At 53.2% G+C, this 18,215-nt stretch overlaps 1 protein-coding gene and 1 long non-coding RNA gene across 2 annotated transcripts; both read right to left on the reverse strand.

Annotated features, from left to right (window-relative positions):
* Positions 1 to 1,074: 1,074 nt before the first annotated feature.
* On the reverse strand, positions 1,075 to 17,783 carry AKR1B1 (aldo-keto reductase family 1 member B). Its single transcript, XM_019452787.2, has 10 exons — positions 17,641 to 17,783; positions 9,467 to 9,634; positions 8,653 to 8,769; positions 7,613 to 7,690; positions 7,188 to 7,310; positions 6,609 to 6,715; positions 6,215 to 6,296; positions 5,614 to 5,697; positions 3,615 to 3,697; positions 1,075 to 1,491 (listed from the first exon to the last, which is right to left on the reverse strand). Exons 1-10 carry the CDS (start codon positions 17,704 to 17,706, stop codon positions 1,449 to 1,451), a joined length of 951 nt encoding a protein of 316 aa, XP_019308332.2. The 5' UTR covers positions 17,707 to 17,783; the 3' UTR covers positions 1,075 to 1,448.
* Positions 8,161 to 8,639, reverse strand: LOC128775584 (uncharacterized). The gene is made up of 2 exons (XR_008420401.1): positions 8,286 to 8,639; positions 8,161 to 8,255 (listed from the first exon to the last, which is right to left on the reverse strand). It is a non-coding gene; the product is annotated as an uncharacterized LOC128775584 (long non-coding RNA).
* Positions 17,784 to 18,215: the final 432 nt, after the last annotated feature.

Raw genomic sequence — 18,215 nt, forward strand, 5'->3', positions numbered from 1 at the left:
GGCCCAAACTCTGCTACTATGCAGGGCTCCGGTGCTTTCCTGCCTCCCTGGGTGAGGCCCAGCCACCACGTCTGCCCAATTATCTAAAGCCTTGGGAGTGTATTTGCCATGTGGATGGTCTGTGAAGCAGTTAATGTCACCTAACGAGAGGGGCTATAGTCATCCAACACGGAGAGTTGGCAACAAAGCCATTATCGTCATGAGATCCGAGGTTGCCTCTTATCTCGTCCATCCCTTTCCCAGCCTTTGTCAATTTAACTCTGGAAAAGAAAACGTTATTAATAAACGTAAGCAACAGCATTTGTAAAAGTTAAACAAAAACGGACCTGTACTTGTGGGATCCTATTGAGAACATTCTTCTTTCTCTGGCAGGTGAAGACACAGGGAGAAGTGGCGACCCACCACCCAGGGAAAAGGCTCTCACCAGACCCCGCCGGCCCCTGCCCTCCCTCCACCCCCGCCCTCAGACTTCCAGCCTCCAGAATGGGTGAGAAATACATTTCTGTTTACACCACTCAGCCTACAATATGTTGTTATGGCATTTGGGAGCTAATACAGACGTCATTTACTGATGCTGTGTTCCCTCTGGTCTAGACGGTGAGCTTCATGAAAGCAGTTCTTTGTGAGCAGGGCTCCTCGTAAACGGGACTTTGGTCATCACGGGCAACAGGAACAACAAAGTAACCTGTGAAATTACAGATGGGTTTACCACCCCGCTCAGCCCTACAGCGGCGGCTCTCAGCCTTGGCTGCACAGTGGGAACACCTGGGGAGCCTGCACTTTCTGTGGCCTGGCTCCACCCCGGGCCACTCAGACAGGTCTCCGGGGGTGAGGTCCAGACATCACTAGCATTAAGGACTCCCCAGGGGACTCCAATGTGCACGCAGAGGAGACCAACCACCCTAAAGCTAATTGGGTGAAGTACTGGGGCCAGGGGCCCCCAACTAGAGGGTAAGACATCAGGGGCTCATTCCTGTTGCCCAGTCGAATGGCCTGCTTTATGGGTATAGATGGGACGAAGGCCGAGTGCGACACAAGATGGTGTATCGTTTCGATAAATCAAAACAAACAGCATCAAGTTCACAAAAGTACTTTTTATTTGAGGCAAGAAGTCCGGCTGAAAGGGTTATGCTTCCCGGCAGCCAACATCCGGTTGTTAGTAGCACTGTTTCGACTCTGTAGATTCAACTTAGCCAGAAAAGGGTACTAAGGTCCTACTTTCCCCAGCTGGAGAAGAAGGGCAAAGAGACCTGGAAGAGACTTCTATGGATAGTATCTATGGATACTACTCTCTGGACCCAACACCACGTGGGCCAAGCCCTCACTGGCCCGTCCCCAGGTCGTGGACCCACCACTGATGGGCACAGGCCACACTACGCTACATCCAGGAAAAGTGACACGGGGAACAAAGCAGCAGGCCACCTGGGGGAGGACAGGCACCGACGGCTTCAAAACTCATCGGTGAAGGGATAGTCCTTGTGGGAGGCACAGCTGTCAGGAGACAAAGAGGAACATGTTAGCTTTTCGAGGGAGAGACTCTGACCGTAGCAAATCACAAAAAGAAACGGTGAGTGTCTCCTCGGGGTGAAAGCAGAGGCCTCAGAGACAACCGGCAGTTCCGAGACCGCAGATCACGGGTCTGCACCCGGGCGGAAGGCCCCCTCGACTCCTCTGCCACAGGCACGATGGACACCCTGCTCCCTGTGCAGCCCGCACCGTGCCTGAGGCCTGCGGGCAGCAAGACACGATTCCTGCATCCCGGGAACTCAGTCTAACTGGCGGGACCAGACAGTATCCCGTCGTCTGGAACGGCAGGAGGGTGAGGAGAGGAGCCAGGGGTCCATACGTGTGACAGAGCGAGACGGCGCGGGCATCTCCAGAAGCTGCCCGCCAGCAGTGGGAGCCGAAGGGAGCCAAGGAAAGTAGTGGAGGATTTGACACAGGGAAACACAGGGCAGGAAACAGGCCAGGCATCCACCTGGGAGCGCAGAGCTGCAGGCATGTTTGAACAGGTTCACTATCCCACCTGGTTGGGCCGACGGCCTGTGCTGGGAGCATAATGGCACCACCGCTGGAGACACAGGCTGGGCACAGTGTGAAAGGCCCGGGGCGAACCCAGCTTGGGGCACACAACTCTCGCTCATTCAACACTCCTCCACGCTCCATTTTTTTTGGCATCCCATCAAACCCGAGTAACATAACCCAGCCATTAGCCATAGAAGCTCAGGATAGCATGAATTTCCAGAAAGGCACTGGATGTGTATGTCGAGTGAGAAAGCTTCCTAGGTGGCCTAGGAATGTTGGAACTGGCCTCTCCCTCCCCACTCCAGCCCCAACCCATCCCCATTAAACATCAGTAGCCCCCGGAATAATCGGACAGCTCTCTCTGCGACGGCACCGGAGAGTGGAGGGAGTGTAACGGGACCAGTTGGAAAACCACTGTGGTTTGTCAGCCCCGAGGGCTTCAATGCCCGTCGTGGGCAGTGGGAAGGGCCAAGGGAACTGATACAGAGTCCCTCCAAGGAGCACAGAGGTCACCCGGTCAATGAATCATTTCTCTCTCCCTCACCTACCCGACCCAAAAAAGGATTCTAATGCTTAACGGTTAAGTGCCATTAACACAAACAGGGCGTCAGAAAGGGCCTGGTGTGGGGCTGCCAGTGATAAAATTGTTGGTGGCCTATTTGGAATGCGAGGCCACGGGTGTGACAGCCACACGCTCACCAAGCACCATCCTGCCTGAAGCAGAGCGGAGATCTCGGCCCAGACGCAGACCCCAGACCCGGTGGACACCTGCCGGAGGCGGGGGGGGGGGGTGGGGGGCGGCTGCCACACCCGCGGTGTAAACCGAACTGCAGAGGCAGCAGAGGCTGGAGAGAGAAGGCCGGCACCCCACCCCACCCCAGGGAGAGTCCAGATCTCGCTCAGAAGAGAATGTAACCATGAGGAGATGGAGGGGAAACAGAGGCAGGAAAAACCATGAGAGAGGAAGCTCTGAGTCCCCGCTGTAAAACGGAAGCTTTTTTCTGGAAAGCAGAGAATGAATTTCAAACTTTACTTAGTCATTGTACTGTAGGGAAAGTCACCTCCCTCAGCTTCCAAACTACCAACTGCCAGAAATACAAGGACCCAGCAAATGCGGAGCTGGAGGGGCCCTGGGTGCCTGCCAGTCAGGGCGTCGAGTGGTTTTCTCAGTCACGTGGCTCATCGGTGTCAGGGCCCCAAGCACCACGGTCTTCCTACGGAACCCCTTTTATTAAGTCGCTGTAAGACAGGGTCACACGCAAAGTCTGCCAGGAAGGGGGGTGGTCAGGAGCCACATGGGATCACCTGGCTTCAGATGAGCCACTGAGAGTTGAAAATTAACGCTAAAATATGTGGTGGCTGCCTGCGGCGGAGGGGAGAACATATCTAGAACAGATCTCCGGGCATTTTCCCTGTGGCTATGTGCACTGCGGCTCCCACGGGACGAAATGCTTGCTGCTGCACGTGGATGAGAAGGCAAGGCAACGTACACAGGTCGGAACCGTTGTGCTAACAGGCCCTGGGCAGCACGGCCTGCAGGAGCTTCTCTCGTTCTGTAGCCATCAGATCCCCTCCCAGGACCCCCTCACCTCACTAAGGCACAGACTCTCCAGTTCCGGTTGTAGCTGAGTAAGGTGGTCATATCCACGCTGCTCAGTTCAAAGTCAAAGACCTAAAAAGAAATAAGAATAAAAAAAAAAAAAAAAAAAAAAAAAAAAAAAAAAAGTCCAGTAAGTTCTGCAAATGAAGGTCAAACACAGAGTACCCAAGTATCCGAACAGCTCTGTGCGGGGCGCTGGCGGGATGCTGCCCTGAGTGGGGAAGGGCAGACAGGAAGACAGATCTCGGAGAGACTTGACCGTAGGACTACGGAGAACGCACGTGGTCTGTCTGGATGCCACACACAACCGGGAAAACAGGAACCTCTAAGCAAAAGGGTACTTTTCAGTCCATTTAGTTAATGTTAATGTCAAAGGCACTGCTGAGCACTTCTGTGACAAGCACCAGTGGGGAAGGAAATGAAGGGTCCCAAGTATCTCCGCCTCAGCTTCCAGTGAATCGAAGGGAAGAGGCAATCCCACAGCTCCAACACAAGGAATCATCAATAGCACACTGCGTGAGATGCTACACACAGCACTCAGGGGATCCAGAGGAACTAGGAATGAATTCCAGCCGGGGAGCCGAAGGATGTGGTCCAAGAAGATGGCATCTGAGATGGGCCGAAGCCGCCAAGTAACGTCCAAAGAGGACAAGAAAGGTCGTCAGGAGGGGAACCACTCGCCTGAAGAGCACAGCCTGCCTGGGAAGACCTCGGCCCTCACAGCAGGCAGGGCCAAGGCAGCACCAGAAGAACCTGGGGTGGTGGGGGTGGGGGGTGAGGGGACGGCTGCACACGGGGACACGAGGGAGGCCCCTGGGTCAGATGACTGCAGAACGTGCAGGAAAGAAGCCTGCCGCACACTCTGCGATCACAACTGTGGGCAAATGTGCAAAGGCTACAGAGCAAAAGGCAAGAATAAAATAACTGTGTTAGCACTACAAGATTAATCATTTAAAAATGTTTCTCCTACCACCTTTAAAACAAATGAAACAGGAAACCAAGGACCCATCTCTGGCAGGATAGGTTTCTCACAGCTGTCACGGTTGTACCACTTGAGCTCGAACAGGTAAAACGTGTGGACCTAACAAGACGACTGTCTCCCCTACTGTGCAGTAAGGGCCCCCCACCCCCACCCCCACCCCCGAGGCCTCTCTGGGTCTCCCAGGGGACCGGAGAGTGACGCATGCCCTCACAACCCACAGCCGCACAGCACACAAAATGAGCTGCCTGCTGTGGCAACAGCTGCTGGGAACCGGAGGGGTCAGAGCGGTCCTGGCGGGGCGGCTTTGCTCAGGGGGAGCAGAGGCTCACGGGCATCAGGTCCCCCCTGGAGCGGCTCTTCCCCCCACCACCCCCGCAGGGACCCCTGCCCCTGGGTGCAAGCGGCAATCTAACCTGCCCTGGCAGGGGCTCTGGGGGCCCACACGAACGCTTCCCTGTGCCCTGAGCCCTGTGCTCTGCCTGTTGCCGGAAGGGGTCCTGGCATGGGTGGTGGGTGGGCTCACGGTCTACAGGGTGTCCGCAGTCCACAGACTCACCAGCGTTCCCGGAGCGCTTACTCAGGTACCACGCACCACGAGAAGCCCTCTGATGCATTTAATCTTCGTGACAATTCTCAAAAGAGGTATCATTTTACAGACGAGGAAACGGAGGCAAGGTACCGGAGCCCCAATTCAAGCCCAGGCGGTGTCGCTCAAGGGCCACATTTCTCAGGACAAATGCGGAGTCACCGAGGAGCCTCAGCAAAGGTGGGTGCATGTACAGAGGGCATCACCGAGGCACGAGGCCCACCCCGGCATGGCGCCTCCACCCAAGGGAAGCCACAGTCCCGAGTGCACGGTCTGCTCACTGCAGCTGAGGCTGGCTTCCTGACTGAGAGGTGACAGGAGGGTGGGTGGGGGTCTCACACGTGACAATCGAGGCACGGGAAGAGAGACCCTGTCCCCTTCTCCGCTGAACAAAACCTGGCCGACCAGCCAGGATCTTACCTGGAAGTTCTCGGCAATGCGTTCGGGTGTCACAGACTTGGGGATCACGACCAGATTCCTCTGTATGGGGAACTGGATCAGAACCTGGGGACAGATGCGCCGAGCAAGTATGTACACCGATCACCCACACGGTTATGTCACTTAGTCTTGCACATCCATTCTCCACGAGGGAATCCTAGAACTCCACACGTGAGAAAACAGAGGCCCAGAGGGGTCAGGGTCACCCCCAGCCACGCCACGCGCTTCCGTGTCTCCCGTGTACTAGTCACAAGGAGGAAGCCGGGGCGCCACACGGGAGAAAGAGAACATCGCCCGGGCAGCTGGTCACAAGTGCTCTTCCCTGAGCACAGAGACGAGCTTCCCACCTACATCAGCAAATGCTGACCCTCGGGGGGGCCTGGAGAGGTCACTGTCCCCATCACACAGCTGTCTTCTAACTTCCGGTCGGTGCCCTTTCCACCACCCACTCCAGGACCCCAAGCTGCACTTCCAGGGAGGGCTCGGCTGGGCTTGGTCGCCTCCCCCCCTGCCCGGTTAAAGGTGACCACTACATATGCGGGGGGTTCTGGGAACGGCCACGGGAGCCTGGAGATGACAGTACCTGGGCTGTGGTTTTATTGTGCTTGGCTGCGATCGCTTTGATCCTGGGATCCTCCAACAGGGAAGGGTCCTCGGGCTTGGCCCTGGAGACAAGATGGCCCGTGTGAGCAACCATCATCGCCGCTGCTTAAGGTAGCCGGCAACCCTATCTCCCATCGACCTTAGAAGGCAGTCCGTCAGTCTCCTCCTGATTTCAATGTCGGGTACAAACTCCCAACCCTCCGGAAAAAGAGCAGCCACCTTGCTACTAGAAGCTACTGGAACCCCAACAAGATGCTCCTGGGCAGGTCTGCAAATCAATGCCAGAAGCATGTTCCCTGATGCTGACTTTTTCTTTTTCGCCACTTCTAACCTTCACCAGAGGACAAGAGAACACGATCTGGTGGAAACCTCACCAGGGCCTGTCGGGAGAGCCGAGGGGACTGTAGGCAGTCACCACAATGCCTTTGGACTGGCAGTACTGGATTAGCTTCTCCTGAGTGAGGTACGGGTGGCATTCGATCTGCAAATGCAAACAGGGGGCTGATGGTGACGTGTCGGCACAGGTGCAGGCACAGACAGTAAGTATGCCCCTCTTCCCCAGACAGAAAATTATGTATGACCGATGTCTTATCTCCCAGATAAGTTGTGACAACTGTTTACATCTCCCAGCTAGTGTCCTCGACCCGAAGAACAATAATCTTGTTACTGATGTACCGTGCTCATGGGCCCTAAGGGTTCGTTCTGGCTTTGGCCACTTGTCAATTGTGACGCGTCTAAGGATCTCAGTGTCTGCACACTGACAATCTGGGAGACCCTGAGTCATCACAAGCCGGGCTCAAACTCCGTCTCTCCTGCAAGTTCGGCTCCCAGATACCTCATCGTCATTCTCGATTGCAAATCAGGACCCACCTCCTGGCTGCTGCCTGGGTGACACGGGTTCGGATAGTAACCCAACAGTCTCCCATGCGCAGCCTTTCCTGCTGGAGGTTTACCTGGTTAACGGCCGGCTTGTATTTCAAGCCGGGCTTGTTTAAGATCTTCTCGACTTGGAGATGGTTGAAGTTGGAGACTCCAATAGCTTTCACCAGCCCGGCATCCACCAGCTCTTCCATGGCCTAACGACAAAACAGGGTCTCTGCTTGCTGCTGACACGTGCCCAAGAGGACGAGGACGAGAAAAGCACCCTTGGCACCCGTCAGGTTAACAGGTCCTGCCCTTACTAACAGGTGCCAGTGAGTCAGACCTCTGAGAAGCCAAGAGATGCCAAGACAAAACCAGGCTGGCTGCAATGAGACTGGAAGAGTAACAACGGTGACAGGGTGACAAAATGCAGTGGAAGACAAGGCAGAGCAGACCACTCACAAGGAGAAGGGGAAACCAGCCAGGAGGAAGAAAGCCAAATCAGGCGCCGCCTCACCTCCCATGTGTCCACAAAATTGGTGTCACTGGGGATCACGTTGCCTTCCCCATCCAGTGGGAAATACTCCTTCCCGGGCTGTTGATACGATAACAATCAATCAGTGACAGCTCTTCACAGTCCTGCATCTTTGGAAGCAAAGTTCTAAAAAAAACTCACTCTTAACTACCATAGCTGTTTTTAGAAGACGATCGAGGGCAAATCCACGGGCCAGTGTGAAAAAGAGACAGGCAGACAACTCCCGAGGCCCCCCGACACTTTTTCTTTCAAATGGGTGGCAGCTGTTAGATGGAAACGGTTCCTGGTCGGTGAGGGGAGCCCTGCCCCGGGCCAGGCTGGGGACGGGGGAAGGACTCGGGGCCGGGGGCACGGGGCCCGTGTCACCCTGCTGAGTCTCAGCGGCTTATCATGAAAAACAAAGGGCGGGAAGTCAGGCCCGGTACACACGACGCAATTAAAACAGGGCCACAGGGTCAAACCCACCACACACCTTCAGTCTGGCTGACAAAGCGGAAACCCGACCCTGTGACTACAGTGAAGGCAGAGGGTGTAATAACTCGAGTTTATTTTGCGCGGAGACTTGGGCTGCCAAGAAGTATCTATCAGGCTTCCACAGCACGGGGCCTGTGTGCAGCGTGCAGGACTAGACACACACACACACACACACACACACACACACACACACACACACACACAGAGGCAGAGGGGGCAGCCAATGAGGTCTTTGGGCCACATGCAGAACACCACTGGAGCCATGTTGGAGGTCACCGCTTTAGACCGTACGGCCAGCAAGTGGCAAAGCACAGGGCTCCTCAAATTTTGTAACGTGCAAACGAGCTGCCCGTGGTTCCCGCGCAGCAGGCCTGGGGGGCCCGAGGCTGATCTCTAACAAGCTCCCAGGTGGCAGCACCGGCCGCTGCTCGAGGTGCAGAGCCAGGGCCGGCGACGCACAGAGCGGGTCCCCACCTGCGCCTTAACGCATCACGGGCTACAGGGGCCCGTGAGCGACAGGGGCCCGGCCGGAGCCCTGAGCCACCTACCTTGAAGCCCGTCGGCCAGTGGATAAGGTAGAGGTCCAGGTAGTCCAGCTTGAGGTCACTGAGCGTCTTCTGGCAGGCCCCCTTGACCATGCTCTTCTCATGGTACGTGCACCACAGCTGAAGCCAGGGAGAGAGCACGTCTTAGGCCGCGCACAGGGGCTGCTTCCCGGCCAGGAGCCCACCCCACCCCTTTCACTGTGATGCTCCAACAGGTGGTGAGGGGGTTTCCACCGCCCACCGTGGGTCCTAACTTCCCAAAGGAAGGAAGGGAGGGGAAGCGGGTCAGGGAAACCTCTCAGAGGGACCCAACCGAAGGCAGAGTATAGAACAGACAGTTCGTAAGGCCCGGGCCCCAAACGGGAGCTCTCGGGGCCATCTTCCTAACAGGCCGGTCTCTGTGGAGTCAGTCTCACCGGCCCAGCCTGTGTCCCTTTGGGCACCAACAGCCTCTGGGTCAAAGACAGTGGCCAGCAGTGGAGATCCGGTCTCCAGATGGAAACCAAGTTCTGTCCTCAAGGGTAACTCTCTGGGAAGGGAGCACCAACCCACAACCTAAGCCTCATCAACAAGGGGCTCCACCCAATGGGTCTACGCTGAACGACCCTCCAACGGACCATGGATAGGTGAGCTTTGGAGCCCTTGTGGCCTGCAGTCAACACACTGCCCCAGAAGAGCGGCCTCTTGAGTAATAACTATAGCATATTAACTGGCCCTGGAGTGTGGCCTTGGCTCCCAAGCTGACACTGCCATTGGACCAATATCCCTCCCCGCCGTCACCCCCCCACCCCCCCGAGGCTCCCCTGCAGAGCAGTACCTTGCTGACGATGAAGAGGTCCTCGCGCTTCACCACCTGCTCCTTGAGTTTCTCCTGGATGGCCAACCCCACCTCATTCTCATTCTGGTACACATGAGCGCAGTCGATGTGGCGGTACCCAAGGTCAATCGCAATCTTCACAGCCTCTGTCACTTTGCCCGGAGGGGACTGAAGGGAAAAGGAAAGGAAGGCATGGAGTCAAAATAAAAAACCAAAGCAAAACATGAAGAAGGAAGCAAAACAGGAAGAAGGGTCGTATGGACCTCCTGCTCACTGAGGAAGCTCCTGCCCCTTAAGGATGGGCACTGGAAGGTGGCCTTTGCCCCAAGCAGCTTCCCAAGCCGTCTGCTCACGGAGAGGGGGTGGAGAACCAAGGTGAAATGCCACACGGCTTCACTTTCGGCTACTCTGACAACCACTTAACGGCAGCACAGACCACGTTAAAACGATGTGCCAAAGCGGTCTCGCTCACGTCTTTCCGTCTGTTGACTGACAAACCACTGTATGAAAACCCCCCAGGTGAATCTAACAGGTTCCCAAGACGATAAGGGACACCATTTCCTCCGAACAGCTCAGAAGATTTTAATAACTGCTGTCATTATTTACCCAATTCCCTTTTGGTTCCCGAGCTGGCTGGCACTAAACGCCGATGCTTTCCTTTCTCCTTTTGGGTGCGACATTCTCACAATCACTTGCTTTTAAGCAGTTCTGGGAGATTATCATAAAGTCCAGAACGTCACTGATGCAGATTCCAAGGTGGGGGCTGCATCTGTCACCGCGTAAGAATCTGCCGTAAGAGGCAGAGGTGGGGGACCGTCCCTCCGAGATACCAGCTGACGGAAAGGAGGGGGAAGGAGAGGGGAAATGGGGTCTGTGGAGGTCACACATAATTTGTGGGCGGGGCTGCAAAGACACCGAACGGCTGTCCGTGCCGGAGCCATCTGACCGTGTCCGTCACCAGGACGGGAAACGGGCTGGCTGTCGAGGAGGAAGAGGGGCCTCTGGAGCCTTCGAGCTCCACCAGCACCCAGACTGACTGCGCAGACACTTCTTCCATCCCCTCACTGATCCTACTCAGACCAGAGAGGTGAAAAATAAACACATGTGCAACAGACTGTTGAACGAATGCAGTGCATTCCTCCAGAGAGCTGGGGGGAGAAGAGAATGAAAAGGAAAACTCCCCAGGGCCACAGGCAGCTGCAGACATTTGCTGTTTTGACAGCAGCTGCTGTGAACGGGAGGGGGGGCGGGGGAGGGGGGTCAGACTATGGGCCAGTGGGAACAAATGTATGGCCAGAGCCTGTTGGCACACTCGGCTTGCTCACCCCCAAGGAGGGACCGGGGGGGGCGGGCTGCCAAACTCAGGTGTAAGACAGGAGGCATCTTCAGATGGTCTGACAATATCCTCTTTCCCTGGAGGACCAAAGAGGCTGCAAGTGCAGCCTTCCCCACCATTCGAGATTCAGGCACGGGGCAGAGAGAAGCCCAGCCCCGAACAGGCCACACGCTGCATCTGCCATGACAGCTGGTGCCGTGACCAGGCACGACCCAAGCCAGGCCTGCGAGACTCGGTCTCTGGAACTACCGAGACGAGCTGTCGTTCTGCTGGGGTCACCGCGCTGGGAGCCTGGGAGCCGGGAGCTGCCTGAAGAGAGCAGGCAGGAGAGAGAGACTGCTCCTAGGGACATCATGCACAGCCTCGAATTTGGTGCACCTGAGGGCACCCTGTAGGTCCATGAATCCCCACCTCAGACACACTTTTTTTCCCTGTTTCGGATGAAGCTGGTTATTCAATTCCTTGCAACCAAAAGAATGCAGACTAGGATAATCAAGGGTGCTGAACGACTGGTACAAAAGTACTGAGAAAAAGTTCACCTTATGTCTTCATAGAGAAGCCGAAGACAGAAATGACCAACAGATCATAAAGAGGCTGCCACTCCCTGGCCCTTCCCTGGAAGGGGGCTGACTGGCTAGGGACACGTGTGCTGGGAAGACGGCCACGCTGCTTTCAAAGGGTAAGCAAAAACAGAGGGAAGAACTGTTCGGCCTTTTGTAAGATAAATTTGTAGGAGTGTGGCAATTTGTTGCAAGCCTCCTGAGCAGTTGTGGGCCAGCCTCCCCTTTTGGGGGACAGCTTCGCAGCGATGGGGAAGGCTGTGTGGGGCCACGTGCTCTGCCGTGGGGGCACTGATGGCTGTCCTCTGGGCTGACCCTGGAACAGGCATCCTGGTTACCACCAGGCTGAGCCAGGACAGATCACGTCACTGAAGGGAACCTGACCAGCGGGGCATCTAGCCAAACTGGCTCAAACTGAAAAGGACACCTCCCATCTGCTATGAACCACTTTTCACCAGTTTTAAGTACGTGAATACGCTGAATCTTTATCACGACCCTGGCACACATTGTTATCTCTACAGATAAGGGAAGTGAGGCACGGAGAGGCCACGCCACTGGCCCATGATCCTGCAGTCAGTCAGTAAGGGGACATCAGGACTCAAAGCCTGGAAGAAGGACCTTAGAGCCATGCTCTGCCAGCAGCTCTGTGCTCCGGTGTGGACCCGAAGAGGCACAGAGACTCTGGTCGGTGACAGTACAAGTCTCCTGGGCTGGGAAAAGTCATCCTCTGCAGTGAAAATGCACCAGAGTCCACAAACATCATTCAATATTAACCATCTCAGTATAACCCTTCCCAGAAAGAGATTAAATGAACTTCTCTTATCACTAATGAATCAGCCAATTTAAGATCTAGTGAAAAATCACACAACAAACTTGGGAATGCTAAGACACGATGACGCCATGTCTCCATGTCATGTCCACATTTAAAAATGCAAACAGAAGGGAGTGGCCCCAACTGAAAACTTGGAAAAGAAAATAAGTCATAAAGTATATTTCTATACACCGAACAGCAAATCTGCAGACAACCAGTACAGGAAACACTCCAGTGACATATGACCAAGTTGTACAAATCCTAGACTAAATTATGTTTTAACCCAATTCTGCCCCTATTCTGCCCTGTGACTTGGGCAAATCTGTCCACGCCCCATCCTCTCGGACCTTCCAGCTCCAGAGCGCTAGCTCAGGCAGCAACCTGACAACGGTCTGGGCTGTGGGCACCAACTGATGGCAGTGAGAATGCTCTACTCCTGGGGTCCCCATCATCTCCACAAGACAGGCCCCCCCATGTCCTCCCTTTGTAACACCTGCAGCGGGCTAACACCAGCTCAGACCATTACCATCAGTCCCCCCACCTTTACACACACACACTTGTCAAACCCAGTCATCTTCCCTTTGCTTGTAGCTCTTGCTGGTAACTTTAAGACAGTAACTCTCCCTTTATTCCCTCAAGGCTCCAACCAGAAAAGTTATAAAAGAATGTGGATAGTAAAAACAGAAGGCATCTCAGAGACTGAATCCCTTACAGTATGAACCGTGGGGATTTCTGGGAAGAGAAGACTGTTCATTTTCTGATGTACTTTTAAAAAATTTCCCCTAATTAGCAGGTATTACTTTTGCAATGAAAGGGAGCAGGTCTGGAACAAAGGAAACTACTTTGTCGCGGGGGGGGGGGGGGGGGGGGGGGGGGGCGGGGACCTGGGTGAGATGCAGGAGAACAGCGTGCCAATGATAATCCTGGAATAAGGAAGAGGAAACCGTAACTTTCGATGTGAACTTAGATTTAATAAAGAAACAGGGCCATCAACCGCAAAAGCCTGGAAAAATACCCTATCACAGAAAAGCTGTCCCCCAAAAGCATTGTTTAACTTCTTCCGATTAAACCAGCTTTTCCTTAGAGAAATTCAATCTGCATCTAAGAGAAACTTACCATTTTTTATTAGTTTTGTTTAAATACTAGTGGTCTTACAATACAGTGTTCTATTGGAAGTGTAAGGGTTCATCGTGTAAGTGTAAGTCATTTCAACCAGATGCAAGTTACACAGGCATTTGTGACTTTTCAAAATGTCTTCCAAATTCTGGGGGCGCCTGGGTGGCTCAGTTGGGTAAGCATCTGACTCTAAATTTCGGCTCAGGTCCCTATCTCTCTGCCCCCGCCCCCCAACCTGTGTGTGCACGTACACACACTCTCTCAAAATAAATAAACTTAAAAAAACATATTTCAGGTTCCAATTAATTCACTTAGAATTTTCTGGGACAGGAGTTGGCCAACTTTTTCTGTAAGACGCCAGACAGAAAATATTTTAGGCTCTGTGGGCCAAACAGTCTGTTGCAACGGCTCTTACTCTGCTGCTCTAGCACATAAGCAGTCATAAATAATACAGAGAGGAATGAGAGGCGTTCTAATAAAACTTTATTTACAAAAACAGGTTTGTGGGTTGTAGATTACCAACCCCTTTCTCTACCTTCTAGAAGCAGCATACGAAGAAATGGGGATTGGGCAACAGGCCCAGCCTTGATTTCTCCTAATTCCTATTCACAAATAAAATTTCTGGGATCCAGTTCAGCATCGTGATAACAAAAGTTAGGTATTCTGACACCGAACACGGGGATTTTGGTGACTTTTAAAAGGGTTTAACCAATTGACAATACAGTCTCCATCAACTTCGGGTCAATCTGAGCAAGCTGGGCCTGCTCAGGCTCTGAGGACGCAAAAGACTCAGAGAGGGCAAGGACTGGGCAAAAGACTGGGAGACTGGCAACCTGCAAGTTTTGGACACACAGGGTTTAAAACCTGCCACGCGCGTCAGACTCCCACAGACCGAGCAGGGGGGAGAATCCACAGAATTAACTACAACGTGCTACACTTCACGTCCAACCCACGGTCAGCAGAAAATGTGCTTTTCGATGCCTGGTGCAGGCTCATGCTCAGTACGTCCACGTTCGTTTTACAGTGTCACGACGTAAACTGCACTTTCAAATGATAAAGAGTTGACCATACTTTTCAGTCTCCTTATCACACGAAAACAGTCAATCTGGCTGCCATTTTGCGTCAAAGCTCATAATCGGTCTGGGCAACAAACACAAACCAATAAAACCGAAATTAACTTCCTCCCACTAAATCTCTGAATTCAAAGACACTGATACCTCCACTGGACTGAGATGGGGACAGACCAGGACTGGCCTTGCTTGGGGAAGACTTATTTAAGGATCTCTGATCATGAAGCGAGTCAGGTTGAGGCCTACAGGGAGATGAGGTAGGTGAACAGTAAAACCAAGCTACTGTTTTAGCTGCAATGCCAGCCGGCTACCCTCTCTCCCAACCCCGGGATCCTGGGGCCGGTACACGCTTGCCCCACGTTGGGAACGTGACAGGAAGTCCTTCTCGGCCATTTTCTTCTACCTCATGTGTTTTTTTTTTTTAATTTTTTTTTTTTTTTAATGTTTATTTCTGAGACAGGGAGAGACAGAGCATGAGTGGGGGAGGGGCAGAGAGCCAGGGAGACTCAGAATCTGAAGCAGGCTCCAGGCTCTGAGCTGTCGGCACAGAGCCCGACGCGGGGCTCGAACTCACAAACCGCTGGAGAAAATGACCTGAGCCGAAGGTGGTCGCTCAACCGACTGAGCCATCCAGGCGCCCCTACCTCATGTGTTCTTAAAGGGGGTGATATCAACCCTGAAGTGGCAAAAACTGGTTCACTAGGGGCAAAAAAAACCCCATCTTAGCTTACACGATGGTTTGCTGCCCTCTGAAGGGCCACAGGACACGAACAGATGTATAGTCTATCTGTGATGTTAAAATTTTACATGGGGGGCAATTACAAGAAAATGTCTCAAAGGTTCCTGGGTAGGGCCAGGGTGGTGATAATGGAAAAGAGGTTGAGAAACACAGTTTTACCTCCCCTCCTAGCTTTGGAGTAGGTGGTGCATTATAATGACCAAACTACCAACAATTTTTCAGTTAAGTCAAAACATTTACCAGCAACAGGACACCGACCAGCATCAGAAGTAATCTGTGTTTGAATGAACTCCTGGCAATACAACGTGGGTGGGTTTACTTACTACCCTATGGGAAGGCAAGCTTGCCGGAGAGAAATGCTCGCTGAGCCACGAAGGGTCTGAGGCAGAGATGCTCTCCCCTCTGTCTGAAAGCCTCACCTCCAAAGACAGAAGGGAGCATCCGACAACCTTTAATGCAAAAGCACATTGGAGACGACCAGAGCCCTGCAAAGGGTCTGGATGAGGCACAGCTATCATAGGAAAGATCCAGGACAAGGAGCTGTGCCCAGTTGAAGAGTGACCCCCCCCCCCCCCCAGTTCCTACAAAGATAAGCAAACGATATTTAGGTCACCCTACCTTTCGTCCAGCATCTGTGAAGAAATATGTACACACATATGGGGGAAAAGGGAATAACCCACTACCTATATAACTTTTATACTTAAAAAAAAAAAAGAATAAAAATGCATTCTAAACCCATACCTAATGCTATTTATTTCAGTTACTTCCTCCATTACAGCTCAACACAATTCTGTACAGACCTCGTCTCCTTACCTCCCCCACCATCCAAAGTTTTCCCACTTCTTTGTATTAATTCAACATATACTTACGTATCTTTTGGATACCTATGATTTACCAGGCATTGTGAGAAGTGCTAGAAATACTTGTGAACAAGGCAAATGCTACCCTCGCCCTCCAAGAACTTAGTTTGCCAGGACGAATGACCTAAGTGTAGATCTCATAATGTTATTTTTAAAGAAACACACAGCCTTTCAGGGCACTAAGTGCTCAGGTGCCATGATTTAAAACCCTCTGTTAACCTCTTTTAGTCCCTATTTACCCCAGAGCAGTAATTTTCAAACGACAGGTCAAGGTTGGGAACAGAACCTCTGAAAACACAAAATAGAATAAAAATCTTGGGATTCATCCCACCTGTAACGTAAAGCATCGTGTCCTAAATCTTTTGCTCAAGTCCTACGTATATGTATGCGTATACGTGTGCACGCTGCTTGCAACATTATACACGCTGTAATTCACTGTTGCCGAGAAAGTGTCTTTTCACATCCGTTCCAAGAGAATAACCTTCCACAGATGAAAATGAACCTGGTGTCATGGTCCTGATTTAATTCCACCCTAAGAGCCACCACTGGACTTCTTGAAGGAAACACAAATTACATATACACTGATTACTTTCGCCAAGAAACACTTTCTGTGTGAAGCAACTCTATGCCCCTTTTCTGATTTACCTTATAATTTGCAAATTTGCAGCTGCAGGCCATAGGGGAGAGGTAAACACCACCCTCTGTTCTATATCCAACCATTTCAGGGTGCACTCAATCCTTTCTCCCCCGTGTTCTTGTCAGTGTGTAAACACGCAGTGCCCAGGCCCATATTCAAAGTTCCTGGGAAAACCTGGGTCACAGCTGTAAATGTGATATACAATACCCCAAGGCTAACTTACAAGCGGCTTAAAAATACTGGGTTTTGTTCCAGCGCCCATAATACTAATCTTCTGTGCCCCCTAATTTTCAGATAATCGGGCTGGCCTTTTTATTCCTAGCCATTTCTTAGGGACGTTGTGGAAAGATTTCAGCGGTGGGAAGGTTTCCGGAGACAATTTTAATACTGACGCCAGCTAACAGTTTTTTCTCTGGGCGGTAACCACCCTTGCCCAGATTCTCTTCGAAGGTCCACCTCGCATACCACACCCCCCGAGAAGAAGCAAGCCCGGCTACAGGGGATCAGCGTCGTGTGTTTGGGGACACGGAGATAGACGGATCCTGGGCAAACTCGTGGCAGCTAATTTAATTACCTGCAGTCTCCGAGCTTACTTTGAGTGCTTATTCCTGGGAGAGCGAAAATGGAAACAATTAAGGACAAACTAGTAGAGAGACAAAGGCGCAGATGCACAGGTGCGGTGCCGACGGGAACGCCGAGCTCGGCCCCATATCCCTGGCTCCCCCCGACTCCCACCGCCCGAGCAGAGCGGCAGGGCAACAGAAGACCCCCTCGGTGATTTTCCAGCTGGGCGAGGATTCCAAGTGCGGCCTGGGAAATCCCACCCACTAAGCGTCCACAGGAGCGCGCCCCCCCCCCCCCCCCGCAAGCTCCCGGGACCGCATGCCAGCGCCCCGTACCCTTGTCCCCGCGGGGCCCGCCCCGTCCCGCCCGGGCCGCGCAAGCCCAAGTACGGCTCCTCGGAGACCGGGCGTCCGCGGCAGTGGCCGCTCAGGGTCACTGCAGGTCCCGGCCGCCCCAGGCCGCGCCCCCCCAGCGCACCTACCTTCCAGGTGCCCAGCCCCACGATGGGCATCTTGGCGCCATTGTAGAGCACGAGGTGGCTGGCCATGACCGCTGCGCTCCGCAAACCCCCCAACAAACGACCACGCCACGCGCGCCTTGGCGCAGACCTTTAAATAGCCGGTAGCGTCTGCAGAAAGGGCGGGTACGATTGGCGCGCCGCTCCGCAAAGGCGGCTTCTGATTGGCCGGCCTGCGCCGAGGTTGGAGGCGCCGCAGTCAGCACAGTTGCTACTCGAGGCAGCTTCTTCCGCTAGGTCTTAGAGTGACCGGATTCCTTCCGCTCCGCTCGCTCGCCCACGCCCCACCCAGCGGTAGAGATTTCACCAAACTCTAGGGCACGTGGAAACAGGAATGCTTAAGCGAAAATATAAATAAAGTAGGCTGGGAAGGGGGTCGGGTTTCATTTTTTTTTTTTAAGAGCCCAGAAGGATACAGTTGTCTATTGTCCAAGCCTAATCATGCTCTTTGAGAATTGGACAAATGTCCTATCCTTAATCTGTACGAATCGTACTGGCTACACGTATAGTTTAGCTCTCTTTGCTTTTAGAAAGGTGCG

Source organism: Panthera pardus, unplaced genomic scaffold (assembly GCF_024362965.1).
Source record: "Panthera pardus isolate Hobbes unplaced genomic scaffold, ASM2436296v1 HiC_scaffold_8, whole genome shotgun sequence".
Taxonomy (NCBI): Eukaryota; Metazoa; Chordata; class Mammalia; order Carnivora; family Felidae; genus Panthera; species Panthera pardus.

Excerpts from the sequence above, each read along its gene's own strand:
- AKR1B1 (XM_019452787.2), bottom strand. The coding sequence starts at position 17,706 with ATGGCCAGCCACCTCGTGCTCTACAATGGCGCCAAGATGCCCATCGTG. Across the intron at positions 8,770-9,466 it reads ACCTCTTCATCGTCAGCAAG|CTGTGGTGCACGTACCATGA; the intron begins GTACTGCTCTGC and ends CCCTGGCTTCAG. Across the intron at positions 3,698-5,613 it reads GCATTGCCGAGAACTTCCAG|GTCTTTGACTTTGAACTGAG; the intron begins GTAAGATCCTGG and ends ATTTCTTTTTAG.